This window comes from Panthera tigris, chromosome C2 (assembly GCF_018350195.1).
Source record: "Panthera tigris isolate Pti1 chromosome C2, P.tigris_Pti1_mat1.1, whole genome shotgun sequence".
Lineage (NCBI taxonomy): Eukaryota > Metazoa > Chordata > Mammalia > Carnivora > Felidae > Panthera > Panthera tigris.
This window is the reverse complement of record NC_056668.1, coordinates 22,538,818-22,559,278: the sequence shown is the minus strand read 5'-3', so window position 1 is coordinate 22,559,278 and position 20,461 is coordinate 22,538,818. Positions and strand designations below refer to the sequence as shown.

General features: G+C 34.1%; 1 protein-coding gene across 1 annotated transcript in view; it reads left to right on the top strand.

Moving 5' to 3' along the window:
- The window catches only part of NCAM2 (neural cell adhesion molecule 2), a 223,505-nt gene that overhangs the window by 154,538 nt on the left and 48,506 nt on the right, over positions 1-20,461 (top strand). Inside the window, exons 13-14 of the mRNA XM_007075055.3 lie at positions 12,630-12,749; positions 16,362-16,483. Of these exons, the coding sequence (XP_007075117.1) occupies positions 12,630-12,749; positions 16,362-16,483 (242 nt within the window). The remainder of the gene's footprint in view (positions 1-12,629; positions 12,750-16,361; positions 16,484-20,461) is intronic.

Below are 20,461 nucleotides of genomic sequence, written 5' to 3'. Positions count from 1 at the left end.
TTTTGGCCATAGTAAATGAATCTTTTAAAATGCTGCTGAATTTGGTTTGCTACGATGTTATTGAGGATTTTTATATTAATATTCCTAAAAGATAATGGTCTGCAGTATTTTTAATTTGTTTATTTATTTACTTATTTTTCTAGTGTTTTTGTCTGGTTTTGACCTCAGGTTAATGGATTAATGCTTGCCTCATAGAATGCGTTAGGAAGGGTTCTTTCCTCTTTATTTATTTTTTTTTAGGAATTGTTGACAATAATTGCAATTAGTTTTTATTTAAATGTTTGATGGAATTGATCAGAAGCTATTGAGTCCAGGACTTTCCTTTGTCAGGAGATTTTTGATTACTGACTCAGTCTTCACACTAACTATAGGTCTATTCAGATTTTCTATTAACTTATGATTTCGTCTTAGTAGATTTTGTGTATCTGGATATTTATCCTTTTCATCTAGGTTATTCAGTCGGTCAGCATACAGTTGGTCATAGTAGTCTCTTATAATCCTTTTTACTTCTGTAAAATTGGTAATAATGTCTCCACTTAATTTCTGGTTTTAGTAATTTGAGTATCTTTTTTTTTTGTCTTAGTCTATGTAGCTGAAATTTTTATCTTGACTTTGTTGAAGAATCAACTTTTGGTTTAATTGATTATATCTATTATTTTTCTGTTCTCTATTTCATTTATATCAGTCTTATAATTATTATTGTCTTAACTCTGCTAACTTTGAGTTTAGTCATTTCTTTTTCTAGTTCTTTAAGTTGTAAAGTTAAGTTGTCGATTTGAGATCTTTCTTGTTTCTTAATGTAAGCATTTAGAGCTCTGAATCCCTCCCTGCTCCTGCGTTTGCTGTGTCTCATTAGTTTCTCATACATGGTGTTTCTGTTTTCATTCATCGCTAAGAATTTCTTAACTACCTTTGTGATTTCTTCTTTGACTCATCAATTTGAGAGTATAATGTTTATTTTGTAATTTTTTTTAGTTTTATTTATGTTAATGATTTCTAACTATACTGTTGTGGTCAGAAAAGTTACTTTATATGATCTCTAACTTTTGAAGTCTTTTTAGACTTAAATTTGTGACCTGATGTATTATCTATTTTGGAAAATGTCCTGTGTGCTTTTAAAAATAATGCATTTGCCGTTGCTTTTGGATAGTATTCTGTATATGTCTGCTAAATCTAGTTGGTTTATTTTGTTAAGTCCTGTTTCCTAACTTACCTTCTGTCTGATTGTTCTATCCATTATTGTGAGTAGAGTATTGAAGACTCCAACTACTATTTTTGAACTTTTTCTCCCTCTATTTCTGTCAGTTTTTGCTTCACATATTTTGATGGTCTGTCAGTAACATGTAAATGTTTATAATTGTTGTATCTTCTTGCTGTATTGAAACTTCTATTATTGAAACTTCTATTAATGTCCTTTTAGTCTCTTGTAACATTTTTTTTAATTTAAAGTTTATTCTGTCTGATAATCAGTATAGCCAGCTCTGCTTTCTTAATATTTGCATGGATAATCCTCTCCATCCTCTCACTTTCAATCTATCTGTGTCTTTGGATCTAAAGTAAATCTCTTGTAGACAATATATAGTTGGATAATATGATTCAAGTCATTCTTCCAATCTCTCTCTTTTGATTGGAGACTTTAATCCATTTATACTTAACATAGTTACCAGTATGCAGGGACTTCTGTAATTTTCTACATGCCTTACAGATTTTTGTCCTTTATTTTCCATATTACTGTCTTCTTTTGTATTTAGTCATTTTTTTGTGGTAAAATGTTTAAATTCCTGTCTCATTTATTTTTGTGTATATCCTATGGCTATTTTCTTTGTGGTTACCATGGGGACTTTCTTTAACATCCTAAAGTTATAACACTTTAATTTGAATTTATATTAGCTTAACTTCAATAATATACAAAAAATACGCTCTTATGTATCTCCATCCCCATCCTTTTTTGTTGTTGGTATCAAAAAATTACATCTTTATGCATTGTGTGCCAAGAACATGAACCAATAATTCTTTCAAATGTGTTAATATCTTAAATTATGTAGAAAACAAAATCTGGAGTTAGAAACTAAAGTTACAATAATACTAGCTTTTAGAATAATATTTTTTAAAAAAATATATAGTCTCTTAAGTTACGTAGAAAATCACCAGTGCAGTTGCAAATCATTGTTCCAGTAGTACTAGCTTTTGTAGTTGCCCATGTATTTACCTTTATTGAGATCTTTATTTCCTCATAAGACTTGAGTTATTAACTAGGTCTTTTTATTTTACCTTGAAAGACTCCCTTGAGCATTTCTTGCAGAACAAGTCCAGCAGTAATAGAGTAACTCACCTTTTATTTATCCAGAATGTTTATTTATCCAGAATGTCCTCATTTTTGACAAAGAGTTTTGTCAAATATAGGACAGTTTTTTCCCTTTTAGTACTTTGAATAAACCATCCCTCTGCCTTTTGGCCTCCAAAGTTTCTGATGAGAAATCTGCTAATAATGTTATTGAGGATGTCTTGTATACAATGAGTTACCTTCTCGCTTGGTGCTTTCAAGATTCTCTCTCGGCCTTTAGTTTTTGAAAGTGGATTATGATGTGTCTTGGTGTGGGCCTCTCTGAGTTCATCTACTGAGCGAACACATTTATTGACAAAAATTATTTTTAAGCTCCACAATTTAATTTTTGGTTTCTTTTTTAGATTTTTCTCTCTTTATTTTGGTCATACATTGTGTTTTTTATTGTTTTTTTGTTTGTTTGCTTGCTTGCTTTATTCTTTAGTTCTTCCTTTAGTTCTTTTAGCAACTTTAAAATCGTTGTTTCAAAAGTTTTTTTCTAGTATATCTACCGTGAAATATTTTTCAGGGAAAGTTTCTGTGATTAAAATTTTTCCTTCAATGGGCCATAATTTGTTGTTTCATTGCATGCCTTGTCATTTATATGCTAAAAATTAGACATTTGATTTTAATAATATAACAACCCTGGAAATCAGTTATCCCTCTTCTGCAGTGTTAACTCTTTTTTTTAAGTTTATTTATTTATTTTGAGAGAGAGCACATAAGCTGGGGCAGAGAGAGAGGAAGAGAGAGAATCCCTGGCAGGCTCCATGCTGTCAATGCAGAGCCCAACATGGGACTCAAGCCCATGAACTGTGAGATCATGACCTGAGCCAAAACCAAGAGTCAGACGCTTAACCAGTTGAGCCACCCGGGGGGCCCCTTCCAGAGCATCAATTCTTATTTGTTATTCTTGCTTATTGCTTTTTAAAACTATTGTTGTAGACTATGTCTGTGCCAAGGATCAAACTGACATGAAAACTTAAGGTCTTCTTAGGGCACTGGTTCCTTAAATACCCAGGAAGTCACTTCTGCCAAAAGGGGAAAGGCATACAACGATAAGGAGAGGTGCAACAACAATGGCTGCCCACCTTCTTGTCTGCACCTGTGTGATCAAAAGCAGCAACCAAAATCAGAGCAGGATCCCCGATATTTGAAGGAGAAGTTCCTTTTTACACACCTGACTCCCACATGCTGTGTGCAAGCCACTCTAGGAACATGTGCTCAACTGCCTGCTACTTGATTGGGCAGGGACGTGTAGCTACTATTGTGCTAACAGCTGAAATTGACCAAATTGACCACAGTTTACTATCCATATATTCCCCCTGGAAGTTGCAAGCCTTTAACAGACTCGAAGATTCCAAAATATTTACATCAGACAGACTCTGCCAGTATAATTGTTGTCTAGGTGGAGAGAGAAGATTCCTTGCGCTTCCTCCTCCACTACCTTTCTAGAATCCTCCCTTTCCATTTATAACTCTTCACATTCATTGAAACTTTATATAGACACTCATTCTTTCAGTTTTAAAATTCAAGATTCAGATGATTTCTTAAAATTTTCATGAGGGATTCCAGTGCAATTGTTCAGACGAGCATCTTCAGTTTGTATAAAGTATTCATAATGACATGAATTGTGCACATGAATATTTAGCAATGGAATTATCTGGCTTATGATTTTAATTCTCCAAAAGACATTTTTAAATGCTCTAAATCAAATAATTTTGTTCTCATAAAAATAGCTGTATAGAAATGTAGTATATTTTCCTTAAATACACAAAATATTTACAGGTAATTTTTTGTTACAAGTTGTGTAGGGATATGATAGCTGCAAAATATGAATGACAAGCCTTCATATTAGTTTACTTGAAACACTTAAAGTTTGATGGAAAATGAAATACATCCATATTAAACAAGATAAAGGAAGGAATACACATGATCCAGAATATCTGGATAAAGTAGAATGTTTCTATGTTCTGAAATTCATTGAAAAATAGCTAGCAATTGATTAGAACTAATGGAGATGTCTGGATTAGCCACAGAAAAGCATGGCTACTCTAGGTGAAAATATAAATGGTGTGAGTTTAAAAAAATAGTACATAACTTTCTTGAAAGTAGAGAAAGCAAACTTTTAAAAAAGAAACTGTGGGGAAAAACTGCTCAAGTTGCACTTGGTTCTGAATCTTATTCACATTCGAAGGGAATCTCTAAGCTGTCTGTATGGTTTGCTGTGTTGCATTTAACAAGAACATAAATGACAGAGCAAAACCAGTTCATTAACTCATTATTTGGAAATGTGGCTACGAAGCTTGTGCGGGATATACGAAATGCTCTGTTTGATTTAGTTTAAAAATAAATAAGACAGAAAAAATAAATTGCCCAGAGTGCACAATAAGCAGAACTAGCTAGTAAATGCCTCTCTTGTACTGTGAGAGGACTCAGAATCAGAACGCCATGATCATTTAGTCTGATCTGACTTTGCTCTGAATTCTTCATCCTTGCGTTTCTACCATTACAACATGCACCTGTGAACCAAAGGAAAAGTCGGGGGATTGTATTTGTCTTATAGTGCTGGGAATTTATGAAGATCATCAGCATGGGTTTACATGGTTCTTTCTAATGACAATCCAGAAACACATAATTCAGTAAAATATTCTAAGAAAGAGACTGTGTTCTCTAATAGCTTAAAATAAATCTTAAAAAGTATATACAGTCTTAACATTTTTGCTCGTTTATCGTTTTTAGCCTTATATGTATTTAGTGTCTCTGGGAAGAGAATATAAATATTCCTGCATTCAGGTTAATGAAGATTTTTTAAAATTCCTTTTTCGCAAATGATTTTCTGTACTCTGGCTTTACAGGCCACAATACAGTCATGGGAAGATGCAATGCTTTAACTCTAAGACAGAATCTTGTTCAAATCTAAGCTTTGATACATACTGGCTGGTTAGTCTTTCTGAGCTACCATTTATTTATTTATGAAATGTGGAATGCACCCAAACTGTCCTAGTCTAAGTATGAAATGAAATACCATCAAATGGGATTTGAATAATGGATTTTTCCCCCATAAACAAGAAGTTTTTGTTGGAGAAGTAAAATGTGCTTTAAATGCTCAGCAATACAAGAGTGGAGTCAAAAAAATGACAAAGGAGAGCAACTATAGATTTAGCAGTGTCCTCTGTGGGCCAGTTTCTTTTAAAGTGATGTTTTGTTTGGCATAGTTTTTAAAATGTCAATAAAAACTCTTTATTGAATTCTTACTTTGCATTCAAAATATGTAGGCTCTGTGAGGGCTGGAGACTCTCTCTCTCTCTTTCTCTCTCTTTATATGTTTTTATATGTCTTTTACATGTTTTATATGTCTTTACATATATACACACACATATATATATATATCTGTGTGTGTGTGTGTGTGTGTGTGTGTGTGTGTGTGTGTCTTGCTCACCATATTCTTACAATAAAGAGCTTCCAACAATAAAAGAGCTAAGTACAAAAACAGGGAGCATAATCAGTAACAGAAAAAGTACGTAATTATTAGGAGGTTAAATAACTAAAATGAGTCTTGAATTTTCATTAGGCATGGTGGGGAGACGTTTAATTTCAAAAGCTCAGCTCATGCTCGCTACCCCTGCCAAAACAAACAAACAAAACAAAACAACAACAACAACAAAACTTGTAGCATTAAGAGTTTTTTGGGCACACACATTTTGAACAATTAGCATATTTATAAGTAAAAAATAATACTATGATTATTTTCAATTGTTGAGATTTCGTGAGCATTTTCCGAAAACCTATTGTTTTAGACTATAGAAGGAGACATTTGGTAATTATACATCTGTCATATTTTACGTACTAAGTGGATCCTGAAAACAAGTATCAATTAAACTTTTCTTGGATGAGTAATTTTTATATGCTAAGAAATGTATTTGAAGTGAAAAAAGTATGAATTGTTTGTGAAAAAATATTTTTGAGGACTCTGTCCTGTTTTATTTAAATACTTATTTAAGTTTATTTATTTATTTTGAGAGAAAGAGAGAGAATCTGAAGCAGGCTCTGATCAGTCAACACAGAGCCCGACATGGGTCTCGATTTCACAAACCGTGAGATCATGACCTGACCTGAAACCAAGGGTCTGACAGTTAACCAATTAACTGAGCCACCTAGGTGCCCTTAAATTGTCCTGTGTTTAAATCAAAGTTTTTATCCAGAGTATACTTCAAAGGGAAGACATTTGTTTGCAAGAGACAGTATGTGCTTCTTGTGTAAAACCTTCTATCAGTTAAAACTCAGTTGTTAAACTGTTTGTTTTTATGAATAGTTTATACTCATAATGAAAAAGAACATAAAAGCAGTACAATAAAGAAAAAATTAGGAATTTCATAACTGATAAGCTATGGTCTTAAAATAGGGTCATCAGTATACCATTTTGAGTTGAAAGCCCCATACAAACCACATAATTATTTTTCTTTCTACTTTGCATCAGTCTGTATCAATATGAATTATACATCACACAGAATTTGTTCATAGATGTTATATATATATATATATATATATATATATATATATATATATAAAAGTATATATCCATGCAAGTCATATATTATTATGATTCATTGAAGTCTTTGGGTACTTTTAAAAAGATAAGATTATATTCTTTTGTAAGTAATGGAATCTTGAAACACAATATGATTTGTGCAAAAATGCATATTTTACTTTTTATATTTTTAGTGTTTATTTATTTATTTAGAGAGAGAGAGAGAGAGAGAGTGTGGGCACACATGCGTGAGTGGGTGAGGGGTAGAGAGAGAGGGAGAGAGAGAGAGAATCCCAAGCAGGCTCAGTGCTGTCAGCACAGGGCTGGATGTGGGGCTCAATCTCAGACTGTGAGATCATGACCTGAGCTGAAATCAAGAGTCGGATGCTTAAGCGACTGAACCACCCAGGCGCCCTGCATATTTTACTTTTTAAAAGCAAATGAAAATCCAACTGAACTAAATTTCTTAAAACTTAAGACTTAAAGACACACTTTGCACTGGTAAATGGAATAATTCCTCAAGTCCTTCGTAGGTATGTAGTGAATAACTGGAGTGAAAGTATTAAAAAAAATTCAACATTATGGATAGAATACACTTTTATTTAAACCTGCTGCAAACTGTTACAGAAAGTCAGATAATTCTGTCAAAAAAAAAAGAGGAAAAAAAAAGGTTTTGGGCTTGTTTTAATTGTTTAGAGAACAAAAGCTGAATCTTAGGTGAGAAACTTCAAGGGATTTTGTATTTTCAGTTTTAACCGAGAAGATTAGCAGCAAGTGTAATTTTGAAACATCAGTCCCATCCTAGCTAAGCTTTGTGGTTTCTCATAGCTGTCTGACGTGTTTCACAGTTCATGACAGCCTGAATAAGTTTCATTTCCAGTGGGTGATACAGCAGTTCCAGACCCAGGGAGTCCTTATCTGCTTACACTGACCGGCTGGAAAAGCCGTGGAGAGGCCTGAGGTTTAAGAGAGCAAAGAGAGCATGGCTACATTTAATCTCACTTTAGAACTTGGCTCAGCCTAATTAGTTTGCAAATATGTAATTTATTTTGCCACAAGGGTCATAAATAGTCTGTAGCCTCTGGTTCTCTTGACAGCTGTAGGGATGGGATTTACAAGAATACATAACCTGAACAAACAAAAACTTAACTTTATTCAACTTCCTTTAATAAAGTCTGATTGATTCCCTTCTTAAAGGGAAAATGAAACTTCAGATTTTTCTCTCTAGCAATGCCATTCCCATACTTGCAAAAATAATGTTAAATAGTTTCTGTTTTCCTTCATTTGCCAGTTTAAATGTCATTATTTTTGCACACTTCAATATTTGCTGCACTTTTGCATGTATACCCAGGTGACAAAATGGTCATTTATGAAATTCAATTATATTTAAGTCAAGCAGCAACATTAAATTAATGAGGCAAACCAGATTCTTTATAGAACCTGTACCTGTTGCCATGTCAAAGAAAAATTCATTGTGGTGTATACTTTTCAGAAGAATTACGTTATGATTTCCAAATCATGCTGACTAAATATAACTATAACATACCTTAATTTATGCCATTTGTCCTTAGAGAACTTTCAGTGGTTTGTAATCTAGATCGACTTTCACCTAATTTTCAAGTTTGAATTTCTAACAAATTATAAGGAAAGAACCCATCCCACACCTCAGTCTGTGGTTCTTTTGTTCTATTGTATGGGCACATTTGGGGAAAGAAAGTCTTCCATTAACTAACTTCATAATTTGAGGTATGACTCTATTATAGAGTAAGCAGCCTTTCGTTTTTCAAGTGGTAGTTTGCTTTCATGCTCTACCTTGGCTATTCAAAAACCCTATGTTTGGTAATATGCCAGGAAATTGTGGATGATTTAATGTATATATCCTCTCATTTAAGAAAGGCAAGTCAAATTACAGATACGGGCTTTGCCTCCCCTGACTTTTTTCCGTTCCCTCTCTTTAAATTGGTCCCAATATGGAGTTCTTTCTGTTTCACACAATAATCTTTATGTTCACACAATGTTGATAAGCCTCATAATGAGGGTTATTGTACAAAACCCTTACAGTCATAACTCAAAAACAGACTGACTTCTTCTTGTATATAAACTTTCTAAAACTTGCTTCCATAGGTTTACTTCCGTGCCTCTCCCCTATAATTTTTGAAGGCCCTCTAGGAGGCCCCGCCATCCATTTTACCTTTGAGTGTTATAGCCCAGCCTTGTAATAACTGTGCAGCCATCATTTAACCTCTTTGCTTCTCTCCTCTGCAAACTGCTCTGCTGTGAAACTCAGTCGGCAAAGGGGAGAATCGTTTTTGTTTAATGTTTATTCATTTTGGAGAGAGAGAGAAAGAGAGATTGACAGAGCAAGAGAGTGAGAAATCCTGAGCAGCCGAGGGGCAGAGAGAGGAGGGCAGGGGATTCAAAGTGGGCTCTGTGCTAACAGCAGAAAGCCCAATGCAGGGCTTGAATTTAGGAATTGTGAGATCATGACCTGAGCTGAAGTTGATTCTCAACCCTCAACAGATTGAGCCACCCAGGCGCCCGGGGAGAATCTTGTCAGGGAGAACAGAAGACTGTGAGGAAACTTGGGAGACTTGATTCTGAATTGATCATAATGTAATTAAAGAAATGAGTTTCCCCTTTGGTAGAGATAGAGGGACACTCAAAGCTCCTCACATGCCCTGTGAAATGGTGAACAGAGGAGAATGGTGACAGTTCAGGCCAGAGAGAGCTTTGACTAGAAATATTCAGATAATTCAAGTAAAATGTAGAGGTTTTTTGGGGGGAGAGGTGGGTTGTTGTTTCCATTGTTTAATCTAATAACCTCGATTTTCCTTCATGTGATGTGCTCTGATACTTTAATAGTTCTATTGTTCCCGACTTTTAACCTAAAATAAGGAACGGTCTGATTTCCACACTTTTGATTTGCAGATAATTTTATTTACAATTAAAATTGTATGATTTAAATTCTGTTGATTTTCTTGCTGAGTTGTGTCAAGGCAAACAACCAAACATAAACATTACTAATTGTTCTCACCTACTCGGCTGAGTTACAGTTTATCAGTGATCTTAAAATGATGGTAGTGGTTCCATCTTTACGTCATAGAAATATGGAGAAGCATAGCACATATCAAAGTTGTCGGCAGCAGTAAAGACGTCTATAGCAATCTCTCCTATATCATTTGTAGCATACTATGTAGATACCTATGTAAATATTAATATTTATAAGTAAGTATCTCTGAGACTAAATACAGACTATTTTGCCATTAAACACAGAGTCAAAGATGAACAACTTTGGAATATCCATTATTTGCATTACCTCACAGTCTCCATATAATATCCCTATTTGCATAGATCACTGATGCCTAGTGATGATGATTTTACAGGTCACAAATTATTTTATCTATACCTTCTTTCAGTTTATCTTTATACTTTTGTTTCTATGACATATACTAAAAATGTCTTCCTTTATAAGTTGGGAGACTAACTCAGCCCTAGGAATTGGTGGAATCTCAGTCTGGTGGAATGAGGCTAAGAAACAAATGACTTTTTTCATGATTTTAAAGCATGCATCACAATAGTGTCTTCTTGAAAAGGTTTTTGTAGTCAGACTAATACCTGCCTGCCTCTTACATGTCCCCATGCTACCCCAAGTCATTCACCATAAAGGTAAAGTAAAGGATAATCAAACACTGGCTCCTCCCTAATATCACATTGAACACTGACTGGTCCATGACAATATTGACTGCCCAAGGGCCTAAGCATTTTGTTACAAGCCCTGAGGAACAAATACACTTTCATAAAGCTTTAAAAATCTCTGCAGAACAGTAAGCCTAGTTCACATTGGTTTCAAATTTGTTTTATTTATTTACTGGAAAAATTGATAAGATGTGATGACTTTTAAACTCTTGAGTTCCTTATTATACTGACTTTGAACAGAAACTTTCTCTCAAGGACGGTAGGTTTCCACTGTCTCAGGATCTCGGCTTTCTAACTTTTAATTTGATTCCCTCCATCGTCTGCATGACCTAACCCACTAATCTCTCAGTTACAACTATTTTTCCCCTCGGGCTAATATTATATACACCTTGATTCCAGGTCACTAATCAACTGGATTTGGGTTTCCTGAAAAGCTCACAGATTGTTACTTTGTCAGCAACAGTTGGATTCAAACCTTGGTCTGGGTTTTCCCATTTAATCTTGTAACTTCTAATTAGTTGGATATCCCTGACCATCAGTGTTTTCCCACAAGGCCTCCCTTGACTTTGACACCAAATATTATAATCTGAGTCTTTGACAAGGCAATGCACTCTCAAAAACAAGTTCAGTTTTTTTACAAGGTAGAGAAATTGAGAAATACAAATGTAAATTTTGCTGATTGGGAATACATCTTTTTGCTGGTTTTAGAACATCTGTACTATATTAAATAAGGTCTGGTTGATATCTGGAATGTTTTTTTCAATTAATAGGTGTCTGATATATATCAGATACATGTAAAAAATATATATATAATTTTTTATACTTTTTAAATTCTGTATTTTAGAAAAAAATCTTTAATGTGCATTCTGAAACTTTTTTCTTTTCTGTAGTTTAATAAATAATTCAATGAAGATTTAAATAATTATAATCAAAAAGCTAAAGAGATGTCATGATAATGAATATTGGGGAAAATAATGAAACAAAAGGAAGTATCAAAACAGATTCATGATGTATATTCATATAATGTAGAATAAAAAATATCACCTAAAGAATCTGTATTATAATGGAATTAGTTTTCAAAAATATGCTAATAAGTTATATTGTAATTTATTGAATGTATACCATCTTCAGTCATGGTTCATAGAAAGCAATATCTCTACAAATATGATCCTTTTATGAAACTTTTATTTTATGATCGATTATATCTTCTATTATGAATTGGTCACTTGATTTATTATGTATGCCAGACATAATTTCCTTTTGATTGTTTATCAAGGCTTTGCCACTTCCACTAGTAAATGTTTGCACTCATTAGTGAAAGCAGTAAGGATAGAGGCATCTATGGGATTTTGTTGGCTTCATCGGAGGAATTTGTAAAAATATGAGATTTTGAAAACCGCAATTGTACCCAGATTTTTTTTTTTTTTTTTTTTTTGGCAAATTGAAGAGGTTGACATGACCCAGGAGATGTTTCTGATAGCATTTACATTCCTGCACTTTTTCAGATTCTTTCTTCTTGGTGTCATGTTGAATCCAAGTCTAATAAAGTATAGCATTGAGAAGAAATTCAGAAAAAAATACAGGAGGAGACAACCTTCAAACCAGCATTAAAACTAATTTAATTTGATTTGAGATTATCAAATAAATGATCTACTTTGGTGGTAGAGTCAGCTTTGTGACACTCTTCAGACATGAGTGAAACATCTTATACCGGAGGCCAGAGTTCTGTCTATTGAATTCCATATCTCCATAAAGTTCCATAAAAACAATCCATTTAAAGTAGATAAATTATTTGGGATGCACAGAGTAAGGATGTTTTATTTATATCATTCTTATTTCTTGAATATATTGTTGAGTGTAAGTATCATAAGAGAAAGCTCAAATAGAGATGAAGAAGGGGACTATTCACAAATCATTTCTTATTTGTATTTCCTATTTTTTCAAGTATTTTTTGGAAAGATTTACGATGAAAGTATTCATTTACTTACTAAAAATTATTAAGCATAAGCATATATATATGTACATGTACATATTTACATCCATATATATTTGTATTGTTTGTTTTTTTTCCTCCTCTAGCAATGGTTGTTTTGAGCAACCTGGAACCAAATACAACTTATGAAGTCAGGGTTGCAGCAGTAAATGGAAAAGGGCAAGGAGACTACAGTAAAGTAGAAATCTTCCAGACATTACCAGTTCGTAAGTAATCATCTGTTTTGCTCTCTGTTGCCTTTCTCTTCACTTGCAAATTTAAGGGATTTTAAAATTCATGGAGGTGTTTCAATACTCTGGGGGAGTGAATTATGTCTTTGTTGAAGTGGTTTCTGAAAATGGTGGCATCTAAGATTTATAAAAATAACTTTGCTCTGGAACAAGGCAAAAAAGAAAAGGTGTACTACAATAAACACAGCGAAACTACTCTTGGGAAATTGTCCCCATCAGCAACGTGTCCTATTCATTTGCTGTCTGATTAATTAGATTATAAGGTTTAGTCTATAGTCTGTGAGAAAGCAAAAACAGTGACTATGTAACATGTCCAATATTCTATTCTTTTGATGAGACATGACCATTGCCTTTATCCCATAAATTATATAGGCCCTAACTGTGAGAAAAAGGCGCCACTAAATAAGTCCATTACCATGGTGACTACAGAAGACTAGCTATTGTAGCCTTGTTCCTGCTATTATCCTGTTTTGGGGTGTTGTAAATCAGTTGAATTATACAAAGTTAAGGTAAATTTGAAGAGACTTCTGTTTCCTTTATGTTGAATAAATTATTTGAAAATGTGAGAAAATTTGACTGTGACTCAACAAACACTGTTATAAAATCCATGCATCACCCTGCTTGTTATATACACCTACTAGGACAGTCAAATTGGCCACAATAAATTATCTTGCCCTTATTTGTGACCAACTCTTGGTTCTCATAAAATCCGTCAGATGTCTTCTCTTTTCTCCACGTCTGATGCCTATGTCTTTTTTCAGCCCCTCATTATTTTCTCTCAAGAATGACTACTGATACATCTAGACTCACAATCATATTTTCAAACCAAAATAATTCTGGAGTGACTTTACGCAAATATAAACAGATCTATCCCTTCTCTACCTATAATCCTTAACACCAACCTTCACCTTTGCACCTTCTGTCCACACACACATCTGCCTGCCTGACCTCCTCATACCTCCTTCCTCTGTGGCCACAGTGCCATCTGCATCAGTAGATGGAACTTGAGTTTGGTCATACTGTTTTCTCTTTCCAAAGTACTGTGCATTCTCTCTTGATTCCTCTCTCCAGGTCACCGCACATCAATCCCCAAACAAGGCAGGACCAGTGAGACCTTGGCTAACCTCTCCAATGTTTTCTCCTCTTTTAATTAGGCACACTACCCTTCACTCATAGAACACCGTCCTTGTTGTTTCACCCATAAAACTCTACTCTTTTACTCTTTTTTTATTTTTTTTATCTCTTCTTTAAAAATTATGATGCTTCTAATCTCTTAATGTCCTGCTGTTGACTTGCAGACCTCTGTCCTAGACATTGAGACTTTAAGGGTCAGGTCTTAGTTTTATTTGATAATACCCATGTATTTTATCTGCTTCTCAAGATTTTTTTGAAGTTTAAATAAGATGATATATGCGGGGCACCTGGGTGGCTCAGTCAGTTGGGCAACCAACTTCAGCTCAGGTCGTGATCTCACAGCTTGTGAGTTGGAGCCTTGCATAGATTCTGTGCAAAGCCTGAAGCCTGCTTTGGATTCTGTGTCTCCCTCTCTCTCTGCTCTTCCCCCTTCCCCACTCGCACTCTGTCTCTCTCTCTTTCAAAAATTAAAAAAATAAAAATAAAAAATAAAAAAGATGATATTATATACAAAGTGCTTAATGTGTCATAATTATCCATTATTAATTCTTGATTGTTATTTATATTATTACTTTTGCATAAACATTCCACTGTAATTGCTGATAGAAACCATTATTTTAATCAATTCCTTTCTGATAGACATTACGTTTGTTCTGAACTTTATTTTCCTTTCAAAGGAAGTAGCAACTGTAATGGAATCACAAATTTAGTATATTGTTTTTTTTTATTTTTTAAATGTTTATTTATTATTTTTGAGAGAGAGAGAGAGAGAGCGCGCGCGAGAACGGCAGGGGCAGAGAGAGAGGGAGACACAGAATCAGAAGCAGGTTCCAGGCTCTGAACTGTCAGCACAGAGCCCATCATGGGGCTTGAAATCAGGAATTATGAGATCATGACCTGAGCCCAAGTCAGATCCTTAATCGACTGAGCTACCCAGGTGCCCCACAAATTTAGTATATTGTAAGGTTATATATAGACATAAATATTTTAAATACATATGTCAACTGAAAATGCAGTTTCTGCTATATAATTATTATCTCAAAATGCTGTTATTAAAATAATATGATTACAATATTATTAAATTTATACTGTACAACACAAATGTTCTAAAATTCAATTTAAAAATTATACTAAACCAACCAAGTATAAAATCCATTTTATAATATTTAGGTTTTCCCATAATCTCTTATTATTGTACTGCTTTTTACAGACATTTTAATTCCTTTATTGAAAATACATTGAATAGAAATCATGTCATGTCATAATATATGCACACTAATTTAATTTATTTTAATGAAGAATCACTCCAAAATTCATCTATTTGCTTTGTTTCTATATGACCCTAGTAAAGACTATTTTATCATTTACTTATCATTTATTTACCATTTACTTGCATGTCAGCACACCCAACTGGCATATTTCCTTAACGATATGACTTTACTCAAATGAACTACTCACTACATAAGGTTATAAACACCATATCAAAAAAAGATAACCTGCTGAGAATAAAACTAGATTTTCCATGTTTGGAGGCATTAAATCATCTTCACTGTATTCTGCTTAGTTTGTCTTGACATTCCTCTGACTAGACCAATACTACAAGTTTGTGTAACCTTGAAAACGAAAGCATACCCTGTGAAAGTTCCTCCGTATTACTATATTCATATCTATAAGGAATTGGAAGAAATAGGGGAAGAGGATGCCAGTGTTGCCGAAGGACATCACATAAGTGACACGTAGCAAGGAGTTCCCATTCCAAATTGCCAAGCAGTGATGGCATCCTTCGTATAGAAAACTCTTACATTTCAGTAGATCCTGTTCATATTAAACATACAAGCATCTTTGTTATAAGACCACCTCCATGGGAAGAAACATGAAAGACAAGTATATTCGTGAAGTCAGAAGAAAAAATGTGTATATTGGATTGAACACATGTCTATTGATTGGATACTATAAGATTTCTGTATTCAAATCTGTATCTCGTTAAAAAAATACTCATCAAAGCAGATAAATAATAGCTAAACTATTATCTTTCCTGGTAAGTATATATCCTATATAGTTTGATAACTTCATATGTTTGTAGTAATACATATATACAAAATAGTTGCCAAAATTACATTAATAAATAGTATTGTGCACTGTTAATAACATGAGAAATAAAGCTTATGCTTGTATAATGCAATACTATCCTCAGAACATTTGCACATCAATATAAATAATATTTTGGTTCTCAGGTATCATGATTTTGTCATGTCACTTCTAGATTTGTGGATGTTGCTGTTTCTTGGGTGGGGAGAAAGGATCAGGGTTTTATTACAACAAAGGGCAAGTGAAAAATGGTAAATTCAGGTTAAAATCATTTTTTTACATGACAGTGTTCTCTTTATTGAAATTCAGTTTCTCTAGGTTTCTGAGATGTGTGTAAAAATCAAGGATGTTGTATTGCTTATTTAGGTGAACCAAGTCCTCCATCCATACATGGGCAGCCAAGCAGTGGGAAGAGCTTTAAACTCAGTATCACCAAACAAGATGATGGAGGGGCTCCTATTTTGGAATACATTGTAAAATATAGAAGTGTAAGTACCTTTTTTATTATCGTTTGTAAGATGTTTTCAAATTGCATTAAATTTGCATTCGATTCATTGACATATTGGGCGAGAATGCACGTTAAGTAACAATGATAAACAGTTCTCATAGGAATTCGACTGCTAATTGTCCATTGCTGAAATTCATCATTGTAAATTGTGAAATACTTGCCTTTTCTTGGGTAAAATCGCATCATTGATCATCAGAATAATGACATGGTATAAATCTTGTGATTTTTAAACTTTGCAACATTTGAGAATGAAGTAACATTTTCCCCTTGTTTTTCTGACAAGTTTAGCAGGATATTTTCATTTTCCATTCTGCTTGATATTAGTAACTTCAAGCTAAGCCCCTGTTCTGAATTTTAGTTATTGTAGGTAATTATTTAGCTATTGTATCAAAATACTTACTTTATTTTCTTTATTTTTATGAATTAAGTTATTAATGCCTTAAATAATACCTTAATTGTTTGGTATTAATCATTTCATTAAAAAACAAATTAACCCTAATCAACATTTAACAAAGTATGGCCACATTGAGCTTGAGGAAGAAGGTTTTTTGTTTTTTTTTTTCAAGTTTAATAACAGTAGCTAAAATGGGATCTTGGACAGCTAAGACCTGTCACGGGACTTAGATGTGTAGGAGATAAAAAACATCTTCTGGTGGCAGAATGGTAAAGAAAGTAGACCAGTGGACTTTGCCTTTGGCTGAAAATTATACCAAAGGCCACTAAAAGTGACTTCGCTTAACAACTTTGCCATAAGTACCATTCATTATTTGTGTCTGCTGTGGAATATGTTAAAAGTGAAACACAATTTTAAATTAAATTTTGTGAAGTTTATTTATTAACATTTATGATGATCCCTATAATGCAGTCTCAATTTTATGTTTATGCTAACTGGACGCTTATTTTAATACTTCCCTAGCTTATTATAGTCTTTTAAGTAATTGCTCCTTAATAGTATATTGATGAATCTTAACTATTTTCCCACAAATTCATAATTTTCTAAATGTAATAGTCTTTTTAATTCAAATATCTAAGTTTTAAAGGTTAGGTAAAAAAGGAGTTTGATTTTGAAAAACATATTTAAATAATTAATTTTAGACATCAGCCTTTAAATTTAAGATTAATAGACAGGACCCCTCTTTGTTGCAGGTTTCATGCTGGGAATGATGAGCAGCTGTGGGTGTTTTGTGGCTAATTGTCTATGAAGGCTTCATGCCTCTACCCTAAAATAGCTCTGAATGGCTCACCAGTCTTTCTATGAATTTGATTGTTTCATGCTACTCAAGCCAGGTTTCATGGCCATTCTTATTTGACCATCTGGAAACTCTTTGGAAGGGAAAGAGTCTCTATGGGTCATAGGCCTGAACTGAATTCATGAATTGGACTGGGAGAATAGACCTCACATGCAGATTGTGGCCCGCAATTGGACCCAGAAGAATTTATGGCATAAAATACAGGTGGATGATAAGAATTTGTAGGTAATCCCAATAAAATTCCATGGTGAACATTGAGATGCAATAAGGAGTTATAAAAATATGTCTAACATATTTTCTATAAATGTAATTTTTACCTAAAGGTGAAGTTTGACATATCCTTTCTGAAGAGTTGGATATTGGAGGGGCGCCTGGGTGGCTCAGTCGGTTAAGTGTCCAAGTTGGTTAAGTGTCCAATCCAAGTCGGTTTGGCTCAGGTCATCATCTCGCAGTCCACAAGTTCGAGCCCCGTGTCGGGCTCTGTTCTGACAGCTCAGAGTCTGGAGCCTGCTTCGGATTCTGTATCTCACTCTCTCTGTGCCCCTCCCCCACTCACACTCTGTCTCTCTCTGTCTCCTAAAAATGAATTACCGTTAAAAAAACTTTTAAAGCTACATCTCCTAACAAATCACATTGGAGGTTAGGGATTTAACATATAAATTTGTGGGGGGAACACAATTCAGTTCATAACAGTGGTTACCTGTCATGAATCCTGTGTATCTCAAAGGACACAGTATTGGCATTTTGAGTAGTAGAATAGTGGGCCATCCAGATATCTACCTCCCATTACAGAATGTTTAGTATCCTTGCCCCCACTCTTTATATTGCCAGTTGTGTCCCCGATCATTATTGAAACCAAAAATGTTCCCTAGAGCAGATTAAAATTGGAACACAGACAAATTTGATTTTCAATAAATTTGTACCTTCAATTCTTTTTCCCTTCTCTCCCCCTCCAAAACTAATAGTAGCAAAGCCCTGTTTCTGCTATTTACTAAATATCATTTTTTATCCTACCAGGAAAAGAAGGTTTCAGTCCCTTCTCAATTCCATCTTACTTCTGTCTTGCCATACCCCTCCTCTTTCCAATCCCCAGCCCTTTCTAACTTTGAAAAAGTGCGAGAGGGTTTGTTTTTAAATATCATAATGAAAATAATTGGTTGCATAATTAAAACATAGCTACCATTGACTGATAATCAATGACTGTGTTATCAGACTTACTAGTGCTTTAGGATGGAACACTGTTTTAGCAACAGAATTTTAGGCTCCTATGGCAAGATTTATAAAAGTAATTCCTCTCCATCCCTTTGTGTTTCAGGGATGGCATTTCTCTCACTAGAATATCTATTTTTATTTATTTGTTTATTTATACTATATATATGTATATACCACTAGTAAAGTGAAGGGAAGTGGGAAACACAGTTATGGAATGACTAAGTCACTGGTCTAAAAGACACACCATAAGGAATAGGAAATGATATTGTAATAGAGATGTGATGTGTCTGGGAAGATGGTAGCTATACCTGCAGTAAGCATAGCATAATGTATAAACTTGTTGAATCACTATGTTGATTGAACGCCTGAGATGCATACAACATTGTGTGTCAACTGCACCAAAAAATAAAGTAATACTTCCTATTACTTTTTAATGGCCAAACTGAACCTTACAGAATGTGGGTAACTTGATGGGCATGGGGAACAGATATCAGAACATAAGACTTTATAATCTGAAGAGTTCTGCAGCACTAAGGGTTGAATTAGAATCTGCCTATGGAGATTATATCAGCCCCTCAGACACTGTCCCATCTCACTTCAGTTAGCCCACTCTGTGCCTCCAAAGTACAGCCATTCTGATCTACTTTCTCTTTTCCATATCATTTATGGTATGCTTTCTACTCCCACACATTGAAATAACTTCCAGATTTCTACTTTTTTTTTCCTTCCTCCTCTTCCTTCTGCATCCTATAAATTTCAAGCTTTACAGGTCCAGTAGGAAATTCCATAATTCAATGTAGATTATGTTACTATAGCCAAACAATAGCAGATTTTAGGAAGGAACAGTTTTCTCCACACTTTCTTTCTCAACAGATTACTTCTTCACATTTAAAAACTTGCATGTTCAAGATTTGGTGGCTAGATATTTGTAGCAGTATTTGCCTTGATATTTGCACTTGTATTGATAGTAACAATTTCAGAAAGGTTTTTAATCATCTGTTCTCTTTGTATGATTCCAAGCCACTTCATCTATTTGTTTGTCAAACTCCATGCATTTCACAGTGGACTAAACTGCAGTTGAATAACTTGAAAAATTATATATCCATATTCAGTGCATGCTTTAATTGGATAACCTCTATGGAAACCAAATAGTGGAATTTAGGAAGTAAGCAACATCATAAGGATTTTTCACTTGACTGCTCGTTAGACATTATCTTTCAACTCCCCATGTGCATGGGACTAGATATTTTATAATCCAGAAACAACAAGATCGAGTGTTGATTTCTAGCAAACACTGAATATAATTATTGAAGCTGCATTTCATGGGGATGAGGACAAGACAAATCATATCCTAATGTAGAGAATGTGTAACTTAATGTAGATGAGGAAACACATACTATTCTATGTTATCATATAGTAGATAGAGCACATGGCTTTCTTCAGTTACTCATTAAGAAGACAGAATTTAGGGGCGCCTGGGTGGCGCAGTCGGTTAA